General features: G+C 43.2%; 1 protein-coding gene and 1 long non-coding RNA gene across 7 annotated transcripts in view; one reads left to right on the forward strand and one right to left on the reverse strand.

Annotated features, from left to right (window-relative positions):
- ANKRD12 (ankyrin repeat domain 12) overlaps window positions 1–21,743 on the forward strand; it is a 123,713-nt gene that overhangs the window by 77,470 nt on the left and 24,500 nt on the right. For 4 of the 6 annotated variants that reach the window (XM_075826419.1, XM_075826418.1, XM_075826421.1 and 1 more), the window contains 5 exons: window positions 809–868; window positions 9,183–9,329; window positions 12,855–13,055; window positions 13,674–13,816; window positions 15,006–15,153. In XM_075826419.1, the coding sequence (XP_075682534.1) occupies window positions 809–868; window positions 9,183–9,329; window positions 12,855–13,055; window positions 13,674–13,816; window positions 15,006–15,153 (699 nt within the window). The remainder of the gene's footprint in view (window positions 1–808; window positions 869–9,182; window positions 9,330–12,854; window positions 13,056–13,673; window positions 13,817–15,005; window positions 15,154–21,743) is intronic. The other 2 variants (XM_075826420.1, XM_075826422.1) reach the window with 1 other exon arrangement.
- Window positions 1–21,743, reverse strand: part of LOC142651556 (uncharacterized) — a 77,757-nt gene that overhangs the window by 34,285 nt on the left and 21,729 nt on the right. The window lies entirely within an intron of this gene.

Below are 21,743 nucleotides of genomic sequence, written 5' to 3' on the forward strand. Positions count from 1 at the left end.
TTAATGTGAGGTACGAGGTATTATGAATTTTGAACCTCCATGTGCCTCACATTAATGGTAATTAACCCCATCATGTACATCTCACACATTAACCCAATGTTGTCCATTATGACTGAGGAACATGAGGTTAATTACTATTAATGTGAGGCACATGGAGGTTCAAAATTCATAATACCTCGTGCCTCACATCAGATAATGGAAGGACTTTTAAAAAAAAAAAATATTATTGTTGCCAAAAGCATCACAATACTACACGAACTATCGGTATCGAAGTCCAAATTCTGGTATCATGACCACACTGGTAATATTTGTGCAGAGCAGCCACTTAGAGGACCTGTCACCTGACCGAAAACTGCAGTTCACATCTCCGTTAGATTGCAGGCGCCTCACAGATTCTGATGCTTTTTATTTTTTTTGTTCTAGCCCCCACCGTTGCTGAGATATCAGGGCCGTTCGTTCTGGTGTCTGATATGCAAATGTGGCCTTTGACTGTCAAGTGGGCGGTTACCTTATCGAGTGACAGGTGTTACCCGCCCACTTGGGCACAAAAACTTAATGGCACCGATATCTCAGCAAAAGTGGGGGCTAGAAAAAAAGAAATAAAAAGCGGCGGAATCTGTGAGGCGCCTGCAATCTAACAGAGAGTTCCGCTGCAGTTTTTTGGGCAGGTGACCGGTTCTCTTTACGTGCTCAGAGGAGAAATGTTTTGATGTCTATATAAATCAAATGGCTCTCTGCTTTGTCTAATAGCCGTCTGACCCTTTTATCTGCCTCGAAAACATGGAGTATTTTTCCATTATTTTTTTAGATAACCCAATACCGATGCAAATGTCAGCTGGACTGCAGTTAGCAGAATATTTGACTGATGGTAAGTTGTGCCCAAAATGCAAGTTTAGCCATCAATATCCTAACTTGTGCACAATGAGTGTGGATTTGTAGCTTGCGGCCTTCATTATTTACTATGGAATACTTTCATTCACTTGTGACGTGCAGCCCTAGCATAGGGCTGTAGCAATGTGAGGAATGCTGGCCTCAATGAAAAGCTGGATATATTATAAGCATTGCTGCTCTTTTAGAAAACCTTTTTTTTCTTGGCAACTTTTATGCATTTTAGGACATAATTCATATAAATTGTATCTAGATTCTAGACAAGCTAGCAGTTTAAACGGTAATTCCCATTTTATAGAGTGATAATCACTTTGATTGGGGAGGTGTCCTACATCTGGGACCTATATTACCAATTCCAAGAATGAAGGAGCCGCACCACTGATTTAGCGCTGCATTCCATTCTGTGTTTGTCTTTGCACAGCGATGCTCCCGGGCACCAAGCTTTCACTGGAATGGGGCCGAGCTGCAGTTCCTTGCACAGCAGGTTGCTGAGGCACTGCTATTCAGGAAACAAAGGGGCCACCCTACCAATCCTAAAGTGATGGTATATCCTAGCAACCTGCCATCACTTTATAAGATGGGAATACTCAGTGGGTTATATCTCATAACAAGACTCTTAACCCTTTCAGGACCAAGCTCATTTTGGCCCTTGAGGACCAGCCCCATTTTTTAAAATCTGACGTGTCATTTTATGTGGTAATAACTCTGGAATGCTTTTGCCTATCCGAGCGATTCTGACATATTGTACTTTGTTAGTGGAAAAATGTGGCCAATAAATTCATTGCTTATTTGTGAAAAACACTAAAATGTAAAGAAAATTTGCAAACATTAATGTTTTCTCATTTTAAATGTATCTACTTGTAAAACCGATAGTAATATCACATAAAATTGTTGCTAATTAACATCCCCCATATGGCCACTTTATATTTGCATAGTTTTTTGAACATTATTTCATTTTTCTAGGACATTACAAACCTAACGCCTCATTCACACGACAGAGTCCGAGTGTCGGCCGATGAAATCGGCGGTTTTGGGCCGTTTTTCCCAGCCGGTTTGCATCCATTCCGGGCCGTGTTGCCGTGTTTAACGGCCGATTTTGACACGTTTTTTTCCCTGTCCGTTTTAAAATCGGATGAATTTCATTTAAATTTGATGCCTCCCTGCCCCCTGTAGGTAATGCCACCCTGTCCCTTGTAGGTAATGCCACCCTGTCCCCTGTAGGCAATGCCACCCAGCTCCCTGTAGGCAATGCCACCCAGCCCCCTGTAGGCAATGCCACCCAGCCCCCTGTAGGCAATGCCACCCAGCCCCCTGTAGGCAATGCCACCCAGCCCCCTGTTGGCAATGCCACCCAGCCCCCTGTTGGCAATGCCACCCAGCCCCCTGTTGGCAATGCCACCCAGCCCCCTGTAGGCAATGCCACACAGCCCCCTGTTGGCAATGCCACCCAGCCCCCTGTAGGTTGCACCTATGCCCCCCCCCCCCCTTCCAGGAGAAGTCACCGACTTAAATGTCCATATATGGACAGTTTAGTCACTGACTTCTCCTGGAGAGGACTCCCCGGCCACAGGGTCGGGGATTCCGCTTCTGAAGTGAGTGACGTCACTGTGTCCATATATGGACTGTGTAGTCACTCACTTCTCCTGTAGCGGAATCCCCGATCAAGGTGTCGGGGATTCTGCTTCAGAAGTGAGTGACGTCGCTGTGTCCATATATGGACAGCGTAGTCACTCACTTCTCCTGTAGCGGAATCCCCGGCCAAGGTGTCGGGGATTCCGCTTCAGAAGTGAGTGACGTCGCTGTGTCCATATATGGACAGCGTAGTCACTCACTGCTCCTGTAGCGGAATCCCCGATCAAGGTGTCGGGGCTTCCGCTTCAGAAGTGAGTGAAGTTGCTGTGTCCATATATGGACAGCGTAGTCACTCCTCCTGTAGCGGAATCCCCGGCCAAGGTGTCAGGGATTCCGCTTCAGAAGTGAGTGACGTCGCTGTGTCCATATATGGACTGTGTAGTCACTCACTTCTCCTGTAGCGGAATCCCCAATCCCTGGAAGGGGATTGGAGATTCCGACTTCTAAAGGGAGCGTAAAAAGACCCTCCTCCTCCTCACATGCACTGTGAGGAGGAGAGAGCGCGGGCGACGGAATACATTGCCATCACTCGGGACACATTCCGGTGATGGCCGTGTATTACCCGGCCCCATAGACTTCTATGGGAGCCGGGCGGCCGGGTAAACGGCTGAAAATAGGGCATGTCCCATTTTTTGACGGCCAGGTTTCCCGGGCCGTCATAAAATCGGTCGTGTAAATAGCCACGTTAGGGGTCTATTGTTCCTAATGCAGCCGGGTGACGGCCGATTTATGAACGGCCGTCACACGGCCGGGAAACCCTGTCGTGTGAATAAGGGCTAAGACCTTTGGGAGCGGAATCCCCATTCCCCGGCCACAGCTTCGGCAACGCTGTGGCCAGGGATTGGGGATTCCGCTTCAGAAGTGCTTGACATCACTGAAGTCAGGGACTTCTGAAGCGGAATCCCTGACCATGTGGCCGGTGTTTCCGCTCCAGGAGAAGTCCCTGACTTCACTGTCCATATATGGACATTGAAGTCAGGGACTTCTCCTGGAACGGTGGCATTATCATAGACAGGTAGGGGGGTGCCATCTATGGGGGGGGCTGTGTGGCATTACCTACAGGGGGCTGTGTGGCACTACGGGGGGGCTGTGTGGCATTACCTACGGGGGGAGGGTCGTGTGGCATTACCTACGGGGGGAGGGTCGTGTGGCATTACCTACAGGGGGAGGGTCGTGTGGCATTACCTACGGGGGGGGGGGGTCGTGTGGCATTACCTACGGGGGGGCTGCTGTGTGGCATTGCCTACGGGGGGGCTGCTGTGTGGCATTGCCTACGGGGGGGGGCTGTGTGGCATTGCCTATGGCGGGGCTGTGTGCTACTGCCTACGGGGGGCTGTGTGCCACTACCTACAGGGGGGCTGTGGCAGTATCTACAGAGGGCAGTGTGGGGCAAAAAAATTACAAATGAAATTCATCCCATTTTTAAAACGGTGAGGGAAAAAAACAGATGCAAAACGGGTCAAAATCGTCCATTAAAAATGGCAACACGGCCCGGAACGTGAGAAAAACGGTCCAAAACGGACGTTTACTTCGGCCGACACTCGGATCCTGTCGTGTGAAATAGAGCCTTAGAACTTTAGCAGCAATTTCTGACATTTTCAAGAAAATTTCAAAATTCTATTGTTCAAGGACCAGTTCTGTTCTGAAGTGGCTTTGAGGGCCTTATGTACTAGATAGATCCCATAAATCACCCCATTTTAAAAACTGCACCCCTCAAAGTATTCAAAACGATTCAGAAAGTGTTTTAACCATTTAGGCATTTCACAGGAATTAATTCAAAGTAGAGGTGAAATTTACAAATTTATTTTTTTTTGCCTAAATTCATTTGTAATAAAAAGAATTCTGTAACACAAGGTTTTACCAGAGAAACGCAACTCAATATTTATTGCCCAGATTCTGCAGTTTTTAGAAATATCCCACATGTGGCTCTAGTGTGGTAATGGACTGAAGCAGCGGCCACAGAAGCAAGAGAGCACCTAGAGGATTTTGGGGCCTCCTTTTTTTTATTTTAATTTTTTTAAGAATATATTTTAGGCACCATGTCAGGTTTGAAGAGGTCTTGTGGTGCCAAAACAGTGGAGACTCAACAAAAGTGACATGGTTTTGGAAACTACACCCCTCAAGGAATTTATCCATGGATATAGTTAGCATCTTGACCCGACAGGTCTTTTGCTATATTTATTGGAGTTTGTCTGTGAAAATGAAAATCTACTTTTTTTTCTGAACAAATATAATTTTTTTTTTTTTTTTACAAGGAATATAGAATAAACAGCACCCCGAAACTTGTAAAGCTATTTTTTAGAAATTTTTTTTCAATTTCACAAGGAACAAAGGAGAAAAACACTTGTAAAGCAATTTCTTCCGAGTACGGCAATACCCCATATGTGGTAATAAACTGCTGTTTGGACCCACGGCAGAGCTCAGAAGGGAGGGAGCGCCATTTTGCTTTTGGAGCACAGATTTTGCTTAGTAATAGTTTTGTTTGGAGTATTGCTGGTTTTTCAGTTTATAATGTGGGGGCATATGTAATCTGGGCAGAGAACATCAGGGCATAATAATGGGGTAAATAAATAATAATTCATAGATCTGTGGTCGGTGTCGCACTGATAAATGGTGCCCAATCTTATCCGCTTTTGGAACGCTCTACACAATTTCTTGTCGCTATATTCTGAGTGCCAGAACTTTATTTTTTCTCCACCGGAGCTGTGCGAGGGCTTATTTGTTCCGTTACAACCTGTAGTTTTCATCGGTACAATTTTTGGGTACATCACTCTTCATTCTATTTTTTGGCAAGCAAAGTGACAAAAATACATACATTTTGACAATGTTTTACGTCCTTTTTTTTTTTTCTTTTTTACAGTGTTCACCGTGCACTATAAATGACATTTTACTTTATTCTGCGGGTCGATATGATTACGGCGATACCATATGTATATAGTTCTTTTTATGTTTTGTGTCACCATATTCTGAGAACCATAACTTTTTTTTTTTTTTCAGTCATAAAAGCTGTGTAAGGGCTTGTTTTTTGCGGGATGGGTTGTAGTTTTTATTGGTACTGTTTTGGGAGTACATGCAACTTTTTGATCACTTTTTAGTCTATGTTTTGGGAGGGGTGATGACCAAAAAAATAGTGATGCTAGCATTGTTTTTTAATTGTTTTTTTGCGGTGTTCACCGTGCGGGAAATATAAAATTGTAGTGTTATAGTTTGGGTCGTTGCGAACGCGGTGATACCAAATATGTGTACTTTTTTAACGGTTTCATTTTTTTCTATAATAAAAGACTTCTCATAGGAAAAAAGCATTTTTTGTTTTTACACTTTTTTCTAAAACATTTTTATTACTTTTTTTTACTTTTAGACCTGCAGCACTGATAGCTGCTATAATACATGCATCCCTAGTCGCTACTAATTTAACACTACGGGGCAGATCTACTAAGACTGGCATTTCATACACAAGTCTAAGATTGAAGCCCACAGGAGTAAGGCCCCATGCACACGAACGTAAAAACGCCCGTAATTATGGGCCCATAGACTTCTATTGGCCACGGGTACCTCCCCGTATGCTTACAGGAAGGTGCCCGTGCCGTTGAAAAATATAGAACATGTCCTATTTTAGGCCGTAATTACGGCACGGGCAGGCCCATAGACGTCTATGGGGCTCCCGTAATTACGGGTGACTACGTGTGTGCACCCGTAATTACGGGAGCGTTGCTAGGCGACGTCAGTGTATAGTCACTGTCCAGGGTGCTGAAAGAGTTAAACGATCGTCAGTAACTGTTTCAGCACCCTGGACAGTGACTTCCGATCACAATATAGATCAACCTGTAGAAAAAAAAGGCGTTCATACTTACCCAGAACTCCCTGCTTCTTCCTCCATTCCGGCCTCCTGGGATGACGTTACAGCCCATGTGTCACTGGCTGCAGCGGTCACATGGACTGCCGCGTCATCCAGGGAGGTCGGACTGGTTGTCAAGAGAGGGACGTGTCACCAAGACAACGGCCGGGTAAGTATGAATTTCTTTTACTTTTACTGCGGTAAGGGCTGTCCCTTCTCTCTATCCTGCACTGATAGAGAAAAGGGCTGCAGATTAGTGCAGTGCAATTTTGCAGCCAAAAACGTGCCCGTAAATACGGGTGGAATACTGGTGACACCGGACCCGTATTTACGGGCGCGGGTCCGTAAATACTGGTGCAATACGGGTCGAGTACGTGTGACCAAGGACCCGTATTTACACCAGTATTTACGGGAGGACAAAAATACGTTCGTGTGCATGATGCCTAAGATGCAACAAATTTATTAAGAGGAGCACACCTCTTAATAAATTTGTTGCATCTTTTAATGTTTTAAATCACAAACTGGATGTCGATGAACAACACATTCAAGTTCATTAGTTTTACTGGCATAAATTGTGTAATTCGTTGAGAACAAAATAATGTTTCAACGGGAAATTGAAAACTAAATCATCAACCAATTGAGGGCTGGATTCCAAATCACACTTAAAATCAAAATATAAAATGGAAATCACAGGTGGATCCAATTTGCGAGAATTTCTTTATGGCAACTCATAATGTGTACAGTAGTTTGTATGGCCCCCACATGCCAGTATGCACTCCTGAACAAGTCTGTGCATGCTCCGGATGACAGGGCTTGATGGGGGCATCAGCGAGCTCCTGGACAGTCTGTGGCGCGACTTGACCGCATTCACTACACTGAATCATAATGTACCAGAGGTTCTTAATTGGATTCACGCACGTGGAATCCAGTCAATGGTATCATGAAGAGAACGGCGGGGCCAATTGCAGACCTGCCAATTCTGGTGTTCCCTGGTGAATGCCAATTGAGCTGCACAGTGCTGAGCTGTGAGCACAGGTCCCAGGCCCTCATGCCACCCTCATAGACTGTTTCTGACAGTTCGGTCAAAAACATGCACATCAGCAGCCCGCTGGAGGTAATTTTGTAGGGCTCCGGCAGTACTCATCCTGTTCCTTGTATAAAGGAGCAGATACCGGTCCAGCTGATTGGTTGATGGCCTTATAAGGCCCTGTCTGGCTCTCCTCCTGTAATGGCCCATCCTGGAGGAGCTGGACTACATGTGCAACCTGAATGGGCTGCAGGTACTGCCTCATGCTACCAGTAGTGACAAGGACACTTGCAAAACTAGAGCAGAATCAGTCAGGAAAGGTAAGGAGAGAGGAATGGTCTATGCCCACCACCTTCAAAACCATTTCCTTTTTAGGGGTTGTCTTGCTGATGCCTCTCCAATGCACCTGTTGTCACTTTCAATTACACCAAAGCAGGTGAAATTGATTTACAATCCCTTATGCTTCCTAACTGGACAGATTGATAAGCCTGAAGTTTAATTGACTTGGGGAAATACTGTGATGCTTAAAGAGAACCTGTCACCTGCCCAAAAAACTGCAGCTGGCAGTTAGATTGCAGGCGCCTCACAGATTCTGCCGCTTTTTATTTCTTTCTTCTAGCCCCCTTTGCTGAGATATCGTGGGGGCTAGAAGAAAAAGATTTTAAAAAATGGCAGAATCTGAGACGCCTGCAATCTAACTAAGATGTCAGCTGCAGTGTTTGTTTGTTTTTTGGGCAAGTGACAGGTACTTTTTTAAGTGTTCCCTTCATTTTTTTGAGCAGTACAACTATGTTGCTAAAAATCAGTTGTGTAGCCCAGAACTTGTACTTTATCTGTTCTTCGTGTAGAAGAGTGACATTGCAGGCATCTCTTGAGCCCCCTTCATGTTCCACTTTGACCTTTCGTCAGAGGTAAACGTCGGGAGTCCTCTCAGACGGAAAGCTACAACATATATCCCGCTGTATAGGCATAGAGTAGGATACGTCCACTCTACATGCCCTTCTCCCCATGAGCTGCTGGAGTTTCCAGACAGAAAATAAAGATTGAGTTTCCCTTCTCTGAATCCTAATGCTCTGGCCATGGGGAGTTTCTGATGTAATGGCCATATGTGGACAGTGATGTCAGGAGTTCCCTAGAGTCCCCGATAGAGCATTCACAGATGTAAAGCCTCCTCCTCCCGGAGCACTCTGCTGCTGAGCCTGGCCATCCTGCAGCACTACTGGCTGCAGTTTGTTCTTCAAGCCTATCCCGTTCTCCCACAACAGCCTTGGCGTTCGAGCCCCCGAGGCTGTTTGGCGATAGAGGCAAGGAGTGTGTTCATCCGGGGAAGCTCCATTGATAAATGTCCATATATGGAGAGTTGCATCACTGGAGTTTCCAGACATACACGTTTAACGGAGGCCTGTGACAAATTCCATACAGTGGGATCGGTCACCCACAGGCTCCCATTGTAAAAAAAAATATACATTTTCTTGACTCTGCAGGATTTATCAGTATAGTCTATTACATTATTCCATAAGTGTTTTCCTTTTTTTTGTAGTATACTAACTTATACCAGTCCGATGGAGGCCTCCGTCGGGCTAATGGAGCCCTATGGACACGTTTAATATGTATGTGGGAAGCTTTCCCAACTAACGTGCTAAATGTAGGGGAAAAATGTGATGGGGCCTTACATTCATTGACTTTAATGTGTAAAGCTATTCAAAAAGTGTTAAGACTTACATATATTGAAAATACAGAAATAAGGATTTTGCAGGTTTGCGAGAAAGTTTATAACTGATACTTTACTGCTCTTTTCAGAGAAAGAAGGACCGGAGAAAAAAAAGCATAAAAAAGAGCCTGGAAGCAAGAAATCTACTCCTGTCAATATACTCTTTGGTTACCCCTTATCTGAGCGTAAACAGATGGCGCTCCTCATGCAGATGACTGCCAGAGACAACAGCCCAGGTAAAAAGGCTAACCTTTTAGTATTACTCAGCATAATTGATTGCATGTCTTCCCCTGTGAATAAATCTACATAAATGCTTTAGTTTAAACCATTATGAGGCTTGTTTATTATTCATACTACTCCATAGTCTTCGGTGGTGACGCATAAACGATAGTAGGTGATCTATCAATAGTGTGGAATCATATTGCAAATTGTGTCAGATTTATAAAAATGTCACATGGCCTAATACATTTTGTCTTGACTCGCTAGGAATTTTAGACTCAATTTTTTTTTTCCTTATGCCATCTCATGACCTATACAACAATATTTTGCCGCAAAAATTGCATACATCAGTAAGTTTGGCATACGTTATGGCTTCTCTTAAAGGTGTTGTCCAACGACCGAAAACGTTATATACTTTCACTTTTGAAACTGCAAGGATGTCCAGGTTTTCCTGTGATGTGGTCCCGGAAGTGGAGCTTCTCTCCTTAGCTGTGAAGTGCTGACGCCGCTTCAGGATCCACCTCTCTCTGTGTCTGTGATGTAATGAAGGGGCTAGCTGGCTCAGTTCATTAGATAAGTCAGCCTCTTCTCTGTCACATCTAATACACAGTAGCATTATGTCCAGTCTGCTATTGTTCCTTTTTCTCCTGCTCTCCTTATTTTCTGTAAGCTTCCCCCCCCCCACTTAACTGTCAGCACAGAGCGTTCTGCTTTCAGTGTGAGCTGCACACAACAATAATAATGGCTGCTCACATTGAAAACAGATCGCTCTGTGCTTACAGTCAAGGGGGGGAGCTAACCGATAAGAAGAGCAGGTGGAGAAGGAATAACTGCAGATTGGAAGCTTCTGTGTATCAGTTGTGACAGAGAAGGGGCTGGCTTGTCTAATGAGCTGAGCCAGGCAGCCAGCCCCTTCATCATGTCACGAGACACAAAGGGGAAGGGGGAGCTCACTGCATCCTGAAGCTGTGTCGGCACATCACAGCTAAGGCAAGAAGCGCCACTTCCGGGGACCACATCATAGGACCGGGAAATCTAGACATCTTTGCAGTTTCGAAAGTGAAAGTATGTTAGTGTCTCCATTTTTCATATCCTAACCAATTAGGAACATTTTCTGTCTTCTGACAACCCCTTTAAGCATGCCCACTTTTTCTAGACTGTTTTTAAAACTGGCATGATAGAAGTAAAAAGTGTCTAAAACACACAATGAATGTTACAACAATCTGAGCTCTGTTTTCATTAACTGCTCTGGGAAAATTAAAAGGTGTGAATAGTTGCTATAGGCAAGATGACTTTCAGTTCGGTTTGATCGTGTGTATGTGTTTTGTCATACAGTTGAGGGCATGCAGCTCTTTATACCCTTACGTTTATGGTGTGGCGCCAAGTGCCATAAATGTACAGCACAAGTATAGTACGGGCAGAGCCTAATCGGAGGCCTGTCAGCTGACAGGCATAATTCACTGCAATAGCGTATTATATCATTTTCAACTTTTTGCTGTTTTACGCCGCTGACTGCATTTTTTTTTAAAACATCAAAAGATGCAACAAATTTATTAAGAGATGTGCAGCTCTTAATACATTTGTTGCATCTTACTCCTGTGGGCTTCAATCTTAGACTTGTGTATGAAATGCCAGTCTTAGTAGATCTGCCCCGTAGTGTTAAATTAGTAGCGACTAGGGATGCATCGATACTGTGCACCCTCAAACGGTTCGATACCGTAATTTCATGTATTTTGATACTAAGCTGTGCGGCTGCACAGCTTAGCATTGTAACACATGAATGTATAAGAGCGGGGCTGCGGCTGTGTGATACATGTGCGATACAGCCATTGCCCCGCTCCTGAGTTCTGACAAGTGCGCGCCGTCAGCATTATGTGATTTGACCACCGCCGCACTAATGAGCGGCGGCACTGAAGACCGAACATAGTGGACATACTTCAAAACTCCCATGTTCTGTCTTCAATGTCTGCGCTCATTAGTGCAGCATCGGCCGCATCACCTCATGCTGACCGCGCGTGCACTTGTTGTGAGGATCCGGGTAATGGCTAATTCTGGCTAAAAATCGGCGCCAAATCGTGTTTTAATTTGGTGCAGAATTTCGGCCAGATTTACAGCTGCGGACAACAGCAGAGGGGATTGGGGATTAAAAAAACAAAAGCATACTTCCCTCCCCTTGCGTCCCTGATCCCCGGCTGTTCTTTGTGCAGACAGCCCCCCGGGATGATGCTTTGTTACATGTGACCACTGCAGCCTGTGACTGACCATTATTTTTTCTATTTCGATTTTTTCTGTGGATGTAAAGCTATTCTGTAGAAAACAAAACGCAACATTTGGCGTTTTTGTTTTGGATTTTTACTTCCCCATTTAATTAAATGAAGAAAATCTGCAACAAATTCGCAGCATAAATTGACATTCTGCAGATTTAAATATCTGCACCACAGGACAATTTCTGCACCGGAAATGTCTGCATAATGTGGATCCAATTTTAGCAGAGAAAGTTCCAGCACAAAATTGAGTTGTGCCGGTGAACCAGCACAATGCAAAAATCTGTGGTCCCAACGATATTACCTTAGAGAAGTGCCGTCTTTTCTTCCTTTTTCTTTTTTTTTTTTTTTTCTCCCGATCTACACATAATGTGGATGAGATTGTTAAACCTCATCCACTTTGCTGCTACTGTAATACACTGCAAATATTCTATGTGTGAACATAGCCTTATATGTCACATCTAGCTGGTTCTTTAAATATACAATAACACACCAAATACTGGATACTGGAATTTAAATGAAACAAAAGGGGTGGTGAGAGGGGTAGGCAGATATGATACCAAAATTGACTTTAAAAAATATTAGACCTCCAGTAGCAATGATGGTTTAATTTGTGTGCCTGGTCTATAAAATTAAAGGGATTATCCAAAGTACCAAAGAAAATAACACCAATGCATAAAACATGGCTCACTAATCGTAAGAGATACTTATTACATAAAAATAGATTTATTTTTTTGTTCACCACATACCTACGATATCGCGGCCCAAACACTGAGAGACTTCTGGGTTGTAGGTGGGACTGAGTGCTGTTTTTTTTCCTCCCATCATGCATCTCTCCATCCATCACATTCCTCTGCCCGTCCTGCTGAATAGGTCCGCCCCTACTCCGCGTTGCTAGACTGAGCTCCTGATGCTTCGTTCCTGATTGAGCTTGGTCTTAGAAGGGGCTGGCTTAGGAAACTACTAGTAGCAGCGCCAGCCCATTTTTATGAGCGGTTGGATGACACGCAGACACGGAGTGGAGTAGGCAGTAGCCAGAAGTCACGTGTGGAGCTGTGTGTTCACCATCAGGAAGCAGAAGACTACAAAGTGTGCGCGATCACGTGATCGTATTATGATCTCCTGTTTAGGAGCAAAATTCTAAATACAACTAAATTAGAAAGCACGTTTAAATGCATGTATAGAATTTATAAGCAAATGTTAATGTACTCTGGATAACCCCTGTGATGTGTAAATGTTTTATTTTTTTTTACATTAATGTGGCAAACTTGTCTGCAGATTCTACACCAAATCACCCTTCTCAAGCAACACCAACTCAGAAAAAAACTCCAACATCTTCCACAAGACAAAAGGACAAAGTTAATAAAAGAAATGAGCGCGGAGAAACTCCATTGCACATGGCAGCTATACGAGGAGACATAAGTCAAGTGAAGGAGCTTATTCGTCTAGGTGCAAATGTCAATGTCAAAGACTTTGCAGGTAACACTAAAGATATGCTGGTATAGACGTTTGTGGAACGTAGACGTTCCGTGTAAGCGTGCTGTGTATGGATAAAAGTGCAGATGAGATTTGGTTGTCGCCGTGCATGTCTGCTAAATCTAAGCTGTCACTCACAGTAGTTCTTGCCGCAGAAAATTTGAGGGCGCTCCGCCAAGACTCTTTTTAGACAATTTTTTTTCATGCGCATTTAGGATAAATGTGCCAAGTGTTCTAAATAAATGCATTATATTTTGCAAGGAACCAGAGGAAATAGGAGGGGAGAACCATTCAAGTCACAATATGATGAGCTTTTAATAGTTTTACGTAAGCAGTGAACAAACGTAATACTTCTGTAATATAATATAATCTACTGCAAAATGTATTTTTTTTTTTTTTTCCTGCCACATTTTCCATATTTAACTCATTGGGGTCATATTGCTATCAGAATGCATAATGTTTCTCGAAAAAAATGGCATCCCAAAAAACAGGTAGCTTTGTGCCCCAACAATAATCCTGGCTGCTGCGGTGCTGCAACGTCTCAATATAGTAGAAGATCAATAAAAAGGTTTCAAAAGAACAATCACTCTTAGATTTTAAAGGAACAATCCCTCTTTTCAGGTTGGACACCTCTACATGAAGCTTGTAATCTGGGATATTATGATGTTGCAAAGCTCTTGATCGCAGCCGGAGCTGATGTAAATACCCAAGGACTGGATGACGATACGCCTCTTCATGACGCAGCGAGCAGCGGGCACAGAGACGTAAGTCATTCACAAAGTTTATTGGTGGCATTTTTTTATTTTAAAATGACCTGCAGTGAGCATTGACGTTCTTCACTGTCTGCCCCCATAATCTTCTCCTCCATTGGCACATAGACTTAGACAACCCAATATATGTTTGGAAAACATTGCATACATTCATATGCCTGTTAACTCTGTAATGGGAAGCCGAAGAGTAGAATTACTGAAATAATGATTGTGAGCAGTCATATAAAATGTATAGAGGAGCCCTAAAACAACAGTCACAACTGGGTGCTCTACCCCTTCCCGTAAGCTGCTTCGACCATACTGCCATCTCATGACAGGTGCGTTTTTCATTAAGCCTCAGCAATATATGTTTCATTATAATGGAAATTATAGTCCATATTATGATCCACTTTTTGCATTTAACAAACACGCTCACCTAATTATGGTAATTTAGGATCTTAAAGGGACTCTGTCACCAGGTATATTTTGCCTTATCTGAGGGCAGCGTAAAGTAGTGCCAGAGACCCTGATTCCAGCGGTCTGTCACTTACTATATAATCCATTTTATTCTTAACATCGCTGTTTAACTCCTGCAGAGCGAGCTGAACAAGTCCTCTCAATGATGTGCTCAGGTGTCCTCGATATTCATGAGCCGCGGCTCGCCCTGTCCCACCACTGCTGATTGACATCTTACTCTCATATTGTGCATAGGGAGAAAGCTGTCAATCAGCAGTGGCGGGTTGTCGGAGCCACAGCTCATGAATATCGAGGACTCCTGAGCACATCACTGAGAGGACTTCTGGCTCGGCTCGCGCTGCATGAGTTAAACAGGGATTTGATGAAAACGACTGAATGTTGACACCACTGGAATCAGGGTCTCTGGCACTACTTCTTGCTTCCCCCAGGGCAGTGTATACCTGGTGACAACATCTTTAGCATATGGTGAGGTGCAGAGCACTTTTCCATTTGATTATAACAAAAGCAGATTATTCACAATTTCTAGCTTTCAGGATATGAATGTCAGATAAAATCCGTGTTCATGCCAAGCACATCAGTTGAACAGTTTGTCTTCTGTTTTCCCTAACAATTAGGGCAAAAGTATTTTGGCCATTGAATTGTATAGGAATCTGAATGCTCAGTGTTTCTCACACTTTTGTATACAAACTTTTTATGCTTTGTTTTTTTTTTCTTCTCTATAATGAAGATTGTAAAGCTACTTCTCCGTCATGGTGGAAATGCATTTCAGGCCAACAAACATGGTGCTCGACCAATTGATGTGGCTGAGACAGAAGAACTGGAACAGCTACTGAAGCGAGAAGTGCCGCTTTCTGATGATGATGATAGTTATACGGGTATGCAGAACTATTGTGCTCTTAGGCCTCATGCACGCGATTGGAAGCGCCCATAGACGTCTATGGGCGAGTCCGTGTGGACAAGAATACGGCATGTTCCATATTTTGCGGATCATATCTATGGCCCGGACACACATCTGTACATTTACGGAAAGCTGTCCCTGGCCTGTAGAAAGAATGGGTTTGCAATTTTATCCATAATTACCTGATCTGTAATTATGGATGAAAACTACGGTCGTGTGTGCATGAGGCCTTAGTGTGTGTTTTTGTGCAAAGCCTAGGCATTCTAAATGTATTTTATTTCTAGAAATTCTGGATATTTAGTTTGTTTTTTACACAAGGCACTGATTCTTAATCAGCGTGGTCTCTCCATACTGAACATTGTACAGCAGTAACTCTTCGTTCACATCTGACAGAGAGATGGAAAAACTGGAAAGGTTGATGAGCAGAATAGCAGTTAATCTGAATGCAGCAGACAAGATGTATCCCACTAATGTCTTGTTGTCCAGCACTCCTGACTACTCTGAACTTGCAGGAACAACTGAAACGCTAGACTTCATCTTAGCCGAAAGGCATGGAAATGATAACCACCGGAACTCTAAGTATACCTCTCTACAGTCCAAAAAAGCCTCAGCAGTGGTCTCCATGGAAGGCTTGTAATTGTTGGCTACAACAGCCTCATGTTTGTGAAAGGGAAGCATTCTTCCAGGGGTTATCCCATGAATAATATAATGATTAGTTACATAAAGCACTGTCGCTGCAGAATTTACTTTGTCCGTTATAGAACAGGACGATCTGAATTGATTTGGAACTCGGAAACAAATGCAAATTCCCTCTCCGGAGGCTTTGAGAGAGGCCGGCCGGAGAGACCATGACACTCAGTGTCTCTGCTATGAGGGGGCAGGACGTTACTTGATTTATGATAATATGAGAGTAGCTTTACCCTCCTCCTTACACATATACATTCCACACATGGTATAATACAGAATCATCCAAGCTGGTCTTACTATGATACAAACGTCATTAGGTTTCTAGGCATGTCCGCCTTTGTAACCGCAGAATACAAAGGTCATTGGGTCAAATACCGGAAGTCTGAGAATAGAATACCTATTCTGTCCTGTAAGCTGTTTTACAGCATTTCTGCAAGCAATTTAGGTTCACACATATAAAGAAATATTAAATTATCTCTGGCAGCACCTACTTACTTCTAAACATCTTTTGTATTGACACAAATTAAAAAAATAAATAAATCTGTGACGTGATATTACATGTATAAACTTGTTATAATGCCACCTAGTGTTTCTAGTGGATTTGCACGATGTCAAAATTAGCGTCTTTTCTGCTTGTCAGGGGAGGAGAATGCCATCTTCAGCGTCTGCTGACTATCTCGTCATAGAAAAAAACATTAATTGTCAGTGTAAAACATGTGTAGAATTAAGCGCTTTATTTAACTAAACATTAATATTATTGGTGACATAACCCCTTTAATGGAACGCTCCTCTCGGAAAACAGTTCAAATTTAGCTCTCCTGCCATCGAATTACAAGTATCCGTCCAGTTATACTCTCCTGCCCAGCGTGGAGAGACGCTCCTTCACCCTGCCCAGTACTGCTGCCGCGGCGACTATACGACGCCCGGAGAGATTCGTGCACAGGTCTAATTACTGCCCAGTATGCAGGAGCGTCTCTCTGCCCGATGTCTGGACGGGAGTGTATGACTGGACGGACACTTTAAAGAATGATCTAAAAAATTCTCCGTATTTGTTTGCCAAAACTTCAGCTGTTTTGGCCTTTATTTCTTACTTATGGCATGAAAGCATCCAGCTCACAGGGTGTGCTTCTACTTCATGTGCTTTCAGCTGGTCTCTGATACTGGAAATAAATATGTCTATGCTGCTGAATTTGTAAACATTGGGGAGGATACAGTGAAGGAAATAAGTATTTGATCGCTTGCTGATTTTGTAAGTTTGCCCACTGTCAAAGACATGAACAGTCTAGAATTTTTAGGCTAGGTTAATTTTACCAGTGAGAGATAGATTATATTAAAAAAAAAAAACAGACAATCACAGAGTCAAAATTATATATATATATAAACCCCCCAAAATTGACCCCATTTTGGAAACTAAAGCCCTCAAGGAATTTATTGAGGGGTATAGTGAGCATTTAGACCCCACAGGTTTTTGCTGAACTTAGTGGAATTAGGCCGTGAAAATGAATATCAACATTTTTTTAGACTAAAATTTTGCATTTTTTCATTTCTACAAGGGATAAAGGAGAAAAAGCACCCCAACATTTGTAAAGCAATTTTTCTCCCGAGTACGGGAATACCTCCAAAGGTGGTCATAAACTGCTGTTTGGACACACTGCATGGCTCAGAAAGCAGGAGCGATATTTGGCATGCAGATTTTTGCTGATTTTTGGGCGCCATGTCGCATTTGCAAAACCCTAAGGTACCGGAGAAGAGTGGAAGCCCCCAAGAAGTGACCCCATTTTCGAAAACTACACCCCTCAGGGCATTTATCACTTTCCTGGACAAATGACAGGGCTCAGAAGTGAAGAGCGCCATACGCTTTTGAGGCCTATTTTGGTGATTTTCACAGCATTGGCCTACAATTGCAGGGCTCCGAGGTAAAATAGTAAAACAAACCCCCCAAGTAGTGACCCCTATCTTGGAAACTACTAAAGTAGGGCACATTAAGGGTTAGGGATGCACGATCCATCGAAACTTCGATACCGTGCACCCTCAAACGGTTCGATACAGTTATTTCATGTATTTCGATACTTAGCTGCACAGCCGCACAGCTATGTATAGTAACACATGAATGTATGAGAGAGGGGCTGCAGCTGTGTAATACAGCCATTGCCCTTCTCCTGAGTCCTGAGATGTGCGCACGTGGTCAGCATGTTGTGATGCGGCCGGCGCTGCACTAATGAGAGGCGGCACTGAAGACAGAACATGGCGGGCGCACTGCAAAACATCCCAATGTTCTGTCTTCAGTGCCTGTGCCGCCGCTCATTAGTGCAGTACCGGACGCATCACCTCATGTTGACCGTGCGCGCACTTGTTCGGAGCGGGGCAATGGCTGTATTACACAGGCACAGCCCCACTCTATAACGACGGAGATCAGAGAAAACTCTAATCGCCGCCGCTATTCCTCTGAATGCAGCGATCAAAGCTGACTGCAGCATTCAGAAGTAAATGAGATGTGGAGATGCCCTCTTGGATCGCGTCATAGGGAATTCCTGTGACGCGATCGAGGGCATACCATATATGGGCAGACAGCCCAGGGTCTATTGAAGGACCCCAGGGCTGTCTGACCATATTTCCTGTTAGGGCATACTGAGGTATGTCCTAACAACTGCCTGTGTACTATCAGTAAACAGGCTAATGTACTGGCATATAGATATGTCAGTACATTAAAGTTTAAAAATAAAAAGTAAAAAAATAAAGTAATGTTAAATAAAAATTAAAATAAGTCTCGACACATAACATATACACTCGGTATCGTCGCGACCGTAATAACACATTTATAGCGTCATTTATGTTTATGCTTTTATAAAATACAAAACTGCTTTCTTTCACTTATTAATGTGAGGCACGAGGTATTATGAATTTTGAACCTCCATGTACCTCACATTAATAGTAATTAACCCCATCATGTACCTCACACATTAACCCAATGTTGTCCATTACGTGGGGCACGTGGAGGTTCAAAATTGATCACCCCACGCGGCTCACATCAGAAAACGGAAGAACTTTTATTATTATTATTGGCAAAAGTATTGTTTTGGTATCGAGTATCGCAATACTACACAAAGTATCGGTATCGAAGTCCAAATTCTGGTATCTTGACATCCCTATTAAGGGGTGCAGTGAGCATTTTGACCCAACGTGTTTTTTCATTACAAATCAATGCATAGCGGATGGTGCAAAGTAAAAATAAAAATTTTACGCTTATATGCCATTTTAGTGCACAATATGTTGTGCCACTGAAGACGAATACCTCATAAAATATTAAGCGGGTTCTCCTGAGTATGGCGATGCCATATGTGTGGAGGTAAACTTCTGTTTTGGCACACTGTAGGGCTCAGAAGGGAGGGAGCGCCATTTGGAGTGCAGACTTTGCTTGGTAGTTCTGTTTGCGGAATTGCTGGTATTTCAGTTTATAATGTGGGGGGGAATGTGTAAGCTGGGCAGAGTACAGCAGGGCACAATAGGAGGGTATAATAATGGGGTAAATAAATAATAATACATAGATATGTGGCCAGTGTCGCACTGATAAATGATGTCCAATCTTATCCGCTTTTGGAACGCTCTGCACATTTGGTGTCGCCATATTCTGAGAGCCAGAAAGTTTTTATTTTTTTCTCCACTGGAGCTGTGTGAGGGCTTATTTGTTGCGCGACAATCTGTAGATTTCATTGGTACCATGTTGGGGGTACATTAGATTTTTTAATTTTTAATTTTTTTCACTTTTTCTACCTCTTTTTTGGCAAGCAAGGTAACCAAGAACCAGCAATTCTGACAAAGTTGTTTTGTTGTTGTGTTTTTTTTTTTCGTTTTTTTTTAGTGTTCACCGTAGGCTGTAAATGACCTTTTACTTTATTCTGCGGGTCGATGCGATTACGGCAATACCGTATGTATATAGTTTTGTTTTTTTATGTTTTACAGCGTTTGCACAATAAAATCACTTTTTTTTTTTTCTCACCATATTCTGAGAGCCATAACTTTTTTTTAATGTCCATCAAAAAAATCTGTATAAGGGCTTGTTTTTTGCGGGACGGGTTGTAGTTTTTATTGGTACTGTTTTGGGGTAAATTCAACATTTTGACCACTTTTTATTCTATGTTTTGTGAGGGGTGGTGACCAAAAAATAGTGATTTTAGCATTGGTTTTTTATTTTTAAAAAAATTGTAGTGGTCACTGTGCGGAAAAAATAAAGTTATAGTTTTATAGTTCGGGTCGTTACAGATGCGGTGATACCAAATATGTCCCTTTTTTTTTTTTTTTTTTTTTTTTTTTAACCGGTTTAATTTTTTTCCTATAGTAAAAGATTTCATATAGGAAAATAGGATTTTTTATTTTTTTTAACTAGAAACTTTTAGGGTATGTTCACACGCAATTCGGGCCGTTTACGCCTCGAATTACGCCTGAAAAAATGGCACCATTACGCCTCCAAACATCTGCCCATTGCTTGCAATGGTATTTACGGTGTTCTGTTCCCACGAGGCTTAATTTTACGTGTCGTCAAAATACGACGTGTAAAATGATGCCGCGTCAAAAGAAGTGCAGGTCATTACTTGGGACGTTTTTGGAGGCGTTTTTCATTGACTCCATTGAAAAACAGCTCCAATAACGGCTGTAAAATACGCAGCAAAAAATGCGGTTGTTACAAAACGTCTGAAAATCAGGAGCTGATTTTGCTTGAAAACAGCTCTGGATTTTGAGACGTATTTTGCCAAGTGTGTGAACATACTCTTACACTTTTGTTCAACATTTTTATTAACTTGTTTTTTTGTCCCACTGGGGGACTTGAAGGCCTGCACTTCTGATCTTTACTCTAATACATTGCACTACCCACGTAGTGCAATGCATTTGAGCTGTCCGTTATTCACTGACCGCAAGCCTATTAGGCCCCGACTCCGATTAGGCTGATCGTTGCTATGGCACCGGAGGCCTAACAATGGCCTCCTGGTGTGCCGCGTATGGAAGCCAATTAGGCCAATTGGCTTCCATACGCGGCACACCAGGAGGCCATTGTTAGGCCTCCGGTGCCATAGCAACGATCAGCAACACCGCATCGCAGCGATGCCGATCGGCTAAGAACCACTAAGATGTCACGATCGCCGTGTCATGGTGTAATATACAGAGGACACTGGCGGCTGATGTTGCAGGCTCCACTTCTGAGCCTGCACCATCTTGCTTCTGGGGACGGAAGCCTTTTAGCCTTGCAGACTTCCATGCTTGGCAGACAAGAGGCCATTATTAGGCTTCCGGTCTGCCGGAACAGTCATCGGAACCTCGTGATTACATCGCTGGGTTCTGATCTGCTGGTAAAACCCCATAGATGCAGCGCTCTCTTTTGAGCGCTGCATTTTAGGGGTGAACCGGCCGGATCGGAGACTAGCTCCGGTCCTGGCCATGCAGCAGATTGTCAGCTGCAATATACAGTCGACATCCGCTGGCGATGGTGCGGGCTCACCATCATCATAGCGTACTATTACGTGGCTTTGCCTTAAGACCTTGGCGACAGCAACGTAATAGTACATGATGTCGCCAAGGGGTTAAACAATATATTTTATTGATTATATAAGTTAAAAACAATGTTTAAAAAAAATAATTGAAATAATTTTTGAGATCAAAGGACCCACACTGCTAATTATTAACTTCCTTATGTTCGTATATAGGTACTGTGTGAAATAGCTCAGGTACTGTCACTAACAAATCAAAACTGCAGGTGACTCCATGTCAGCTGATGAGAGCCTATTGTATCGATATATAACAACATACACTGAGGGAATTTTGAACCTTGACATACCTATTACACAGTTAGTGTAGGGTGAGGCATAGCCCAACGCGAGTTTAGCAGCC

The sequence above is a fragment of the Rhinoderma darwinii genome, chromosome 5, assembly GCF_050947455.1.
Source record: "Rhinoderma darwinii isolate aRhiDar2 chromosome 5, aRhiDar2.hap1, whole genome shotgun sequence".
In the NCBI taxonomy this organism is placed as follows: Eukaryota; Metazoa; Chordata; class Amphibia; order Anura; family Rhinodermatidae; genus Rhinoderma; species Rhinoderma darwinii.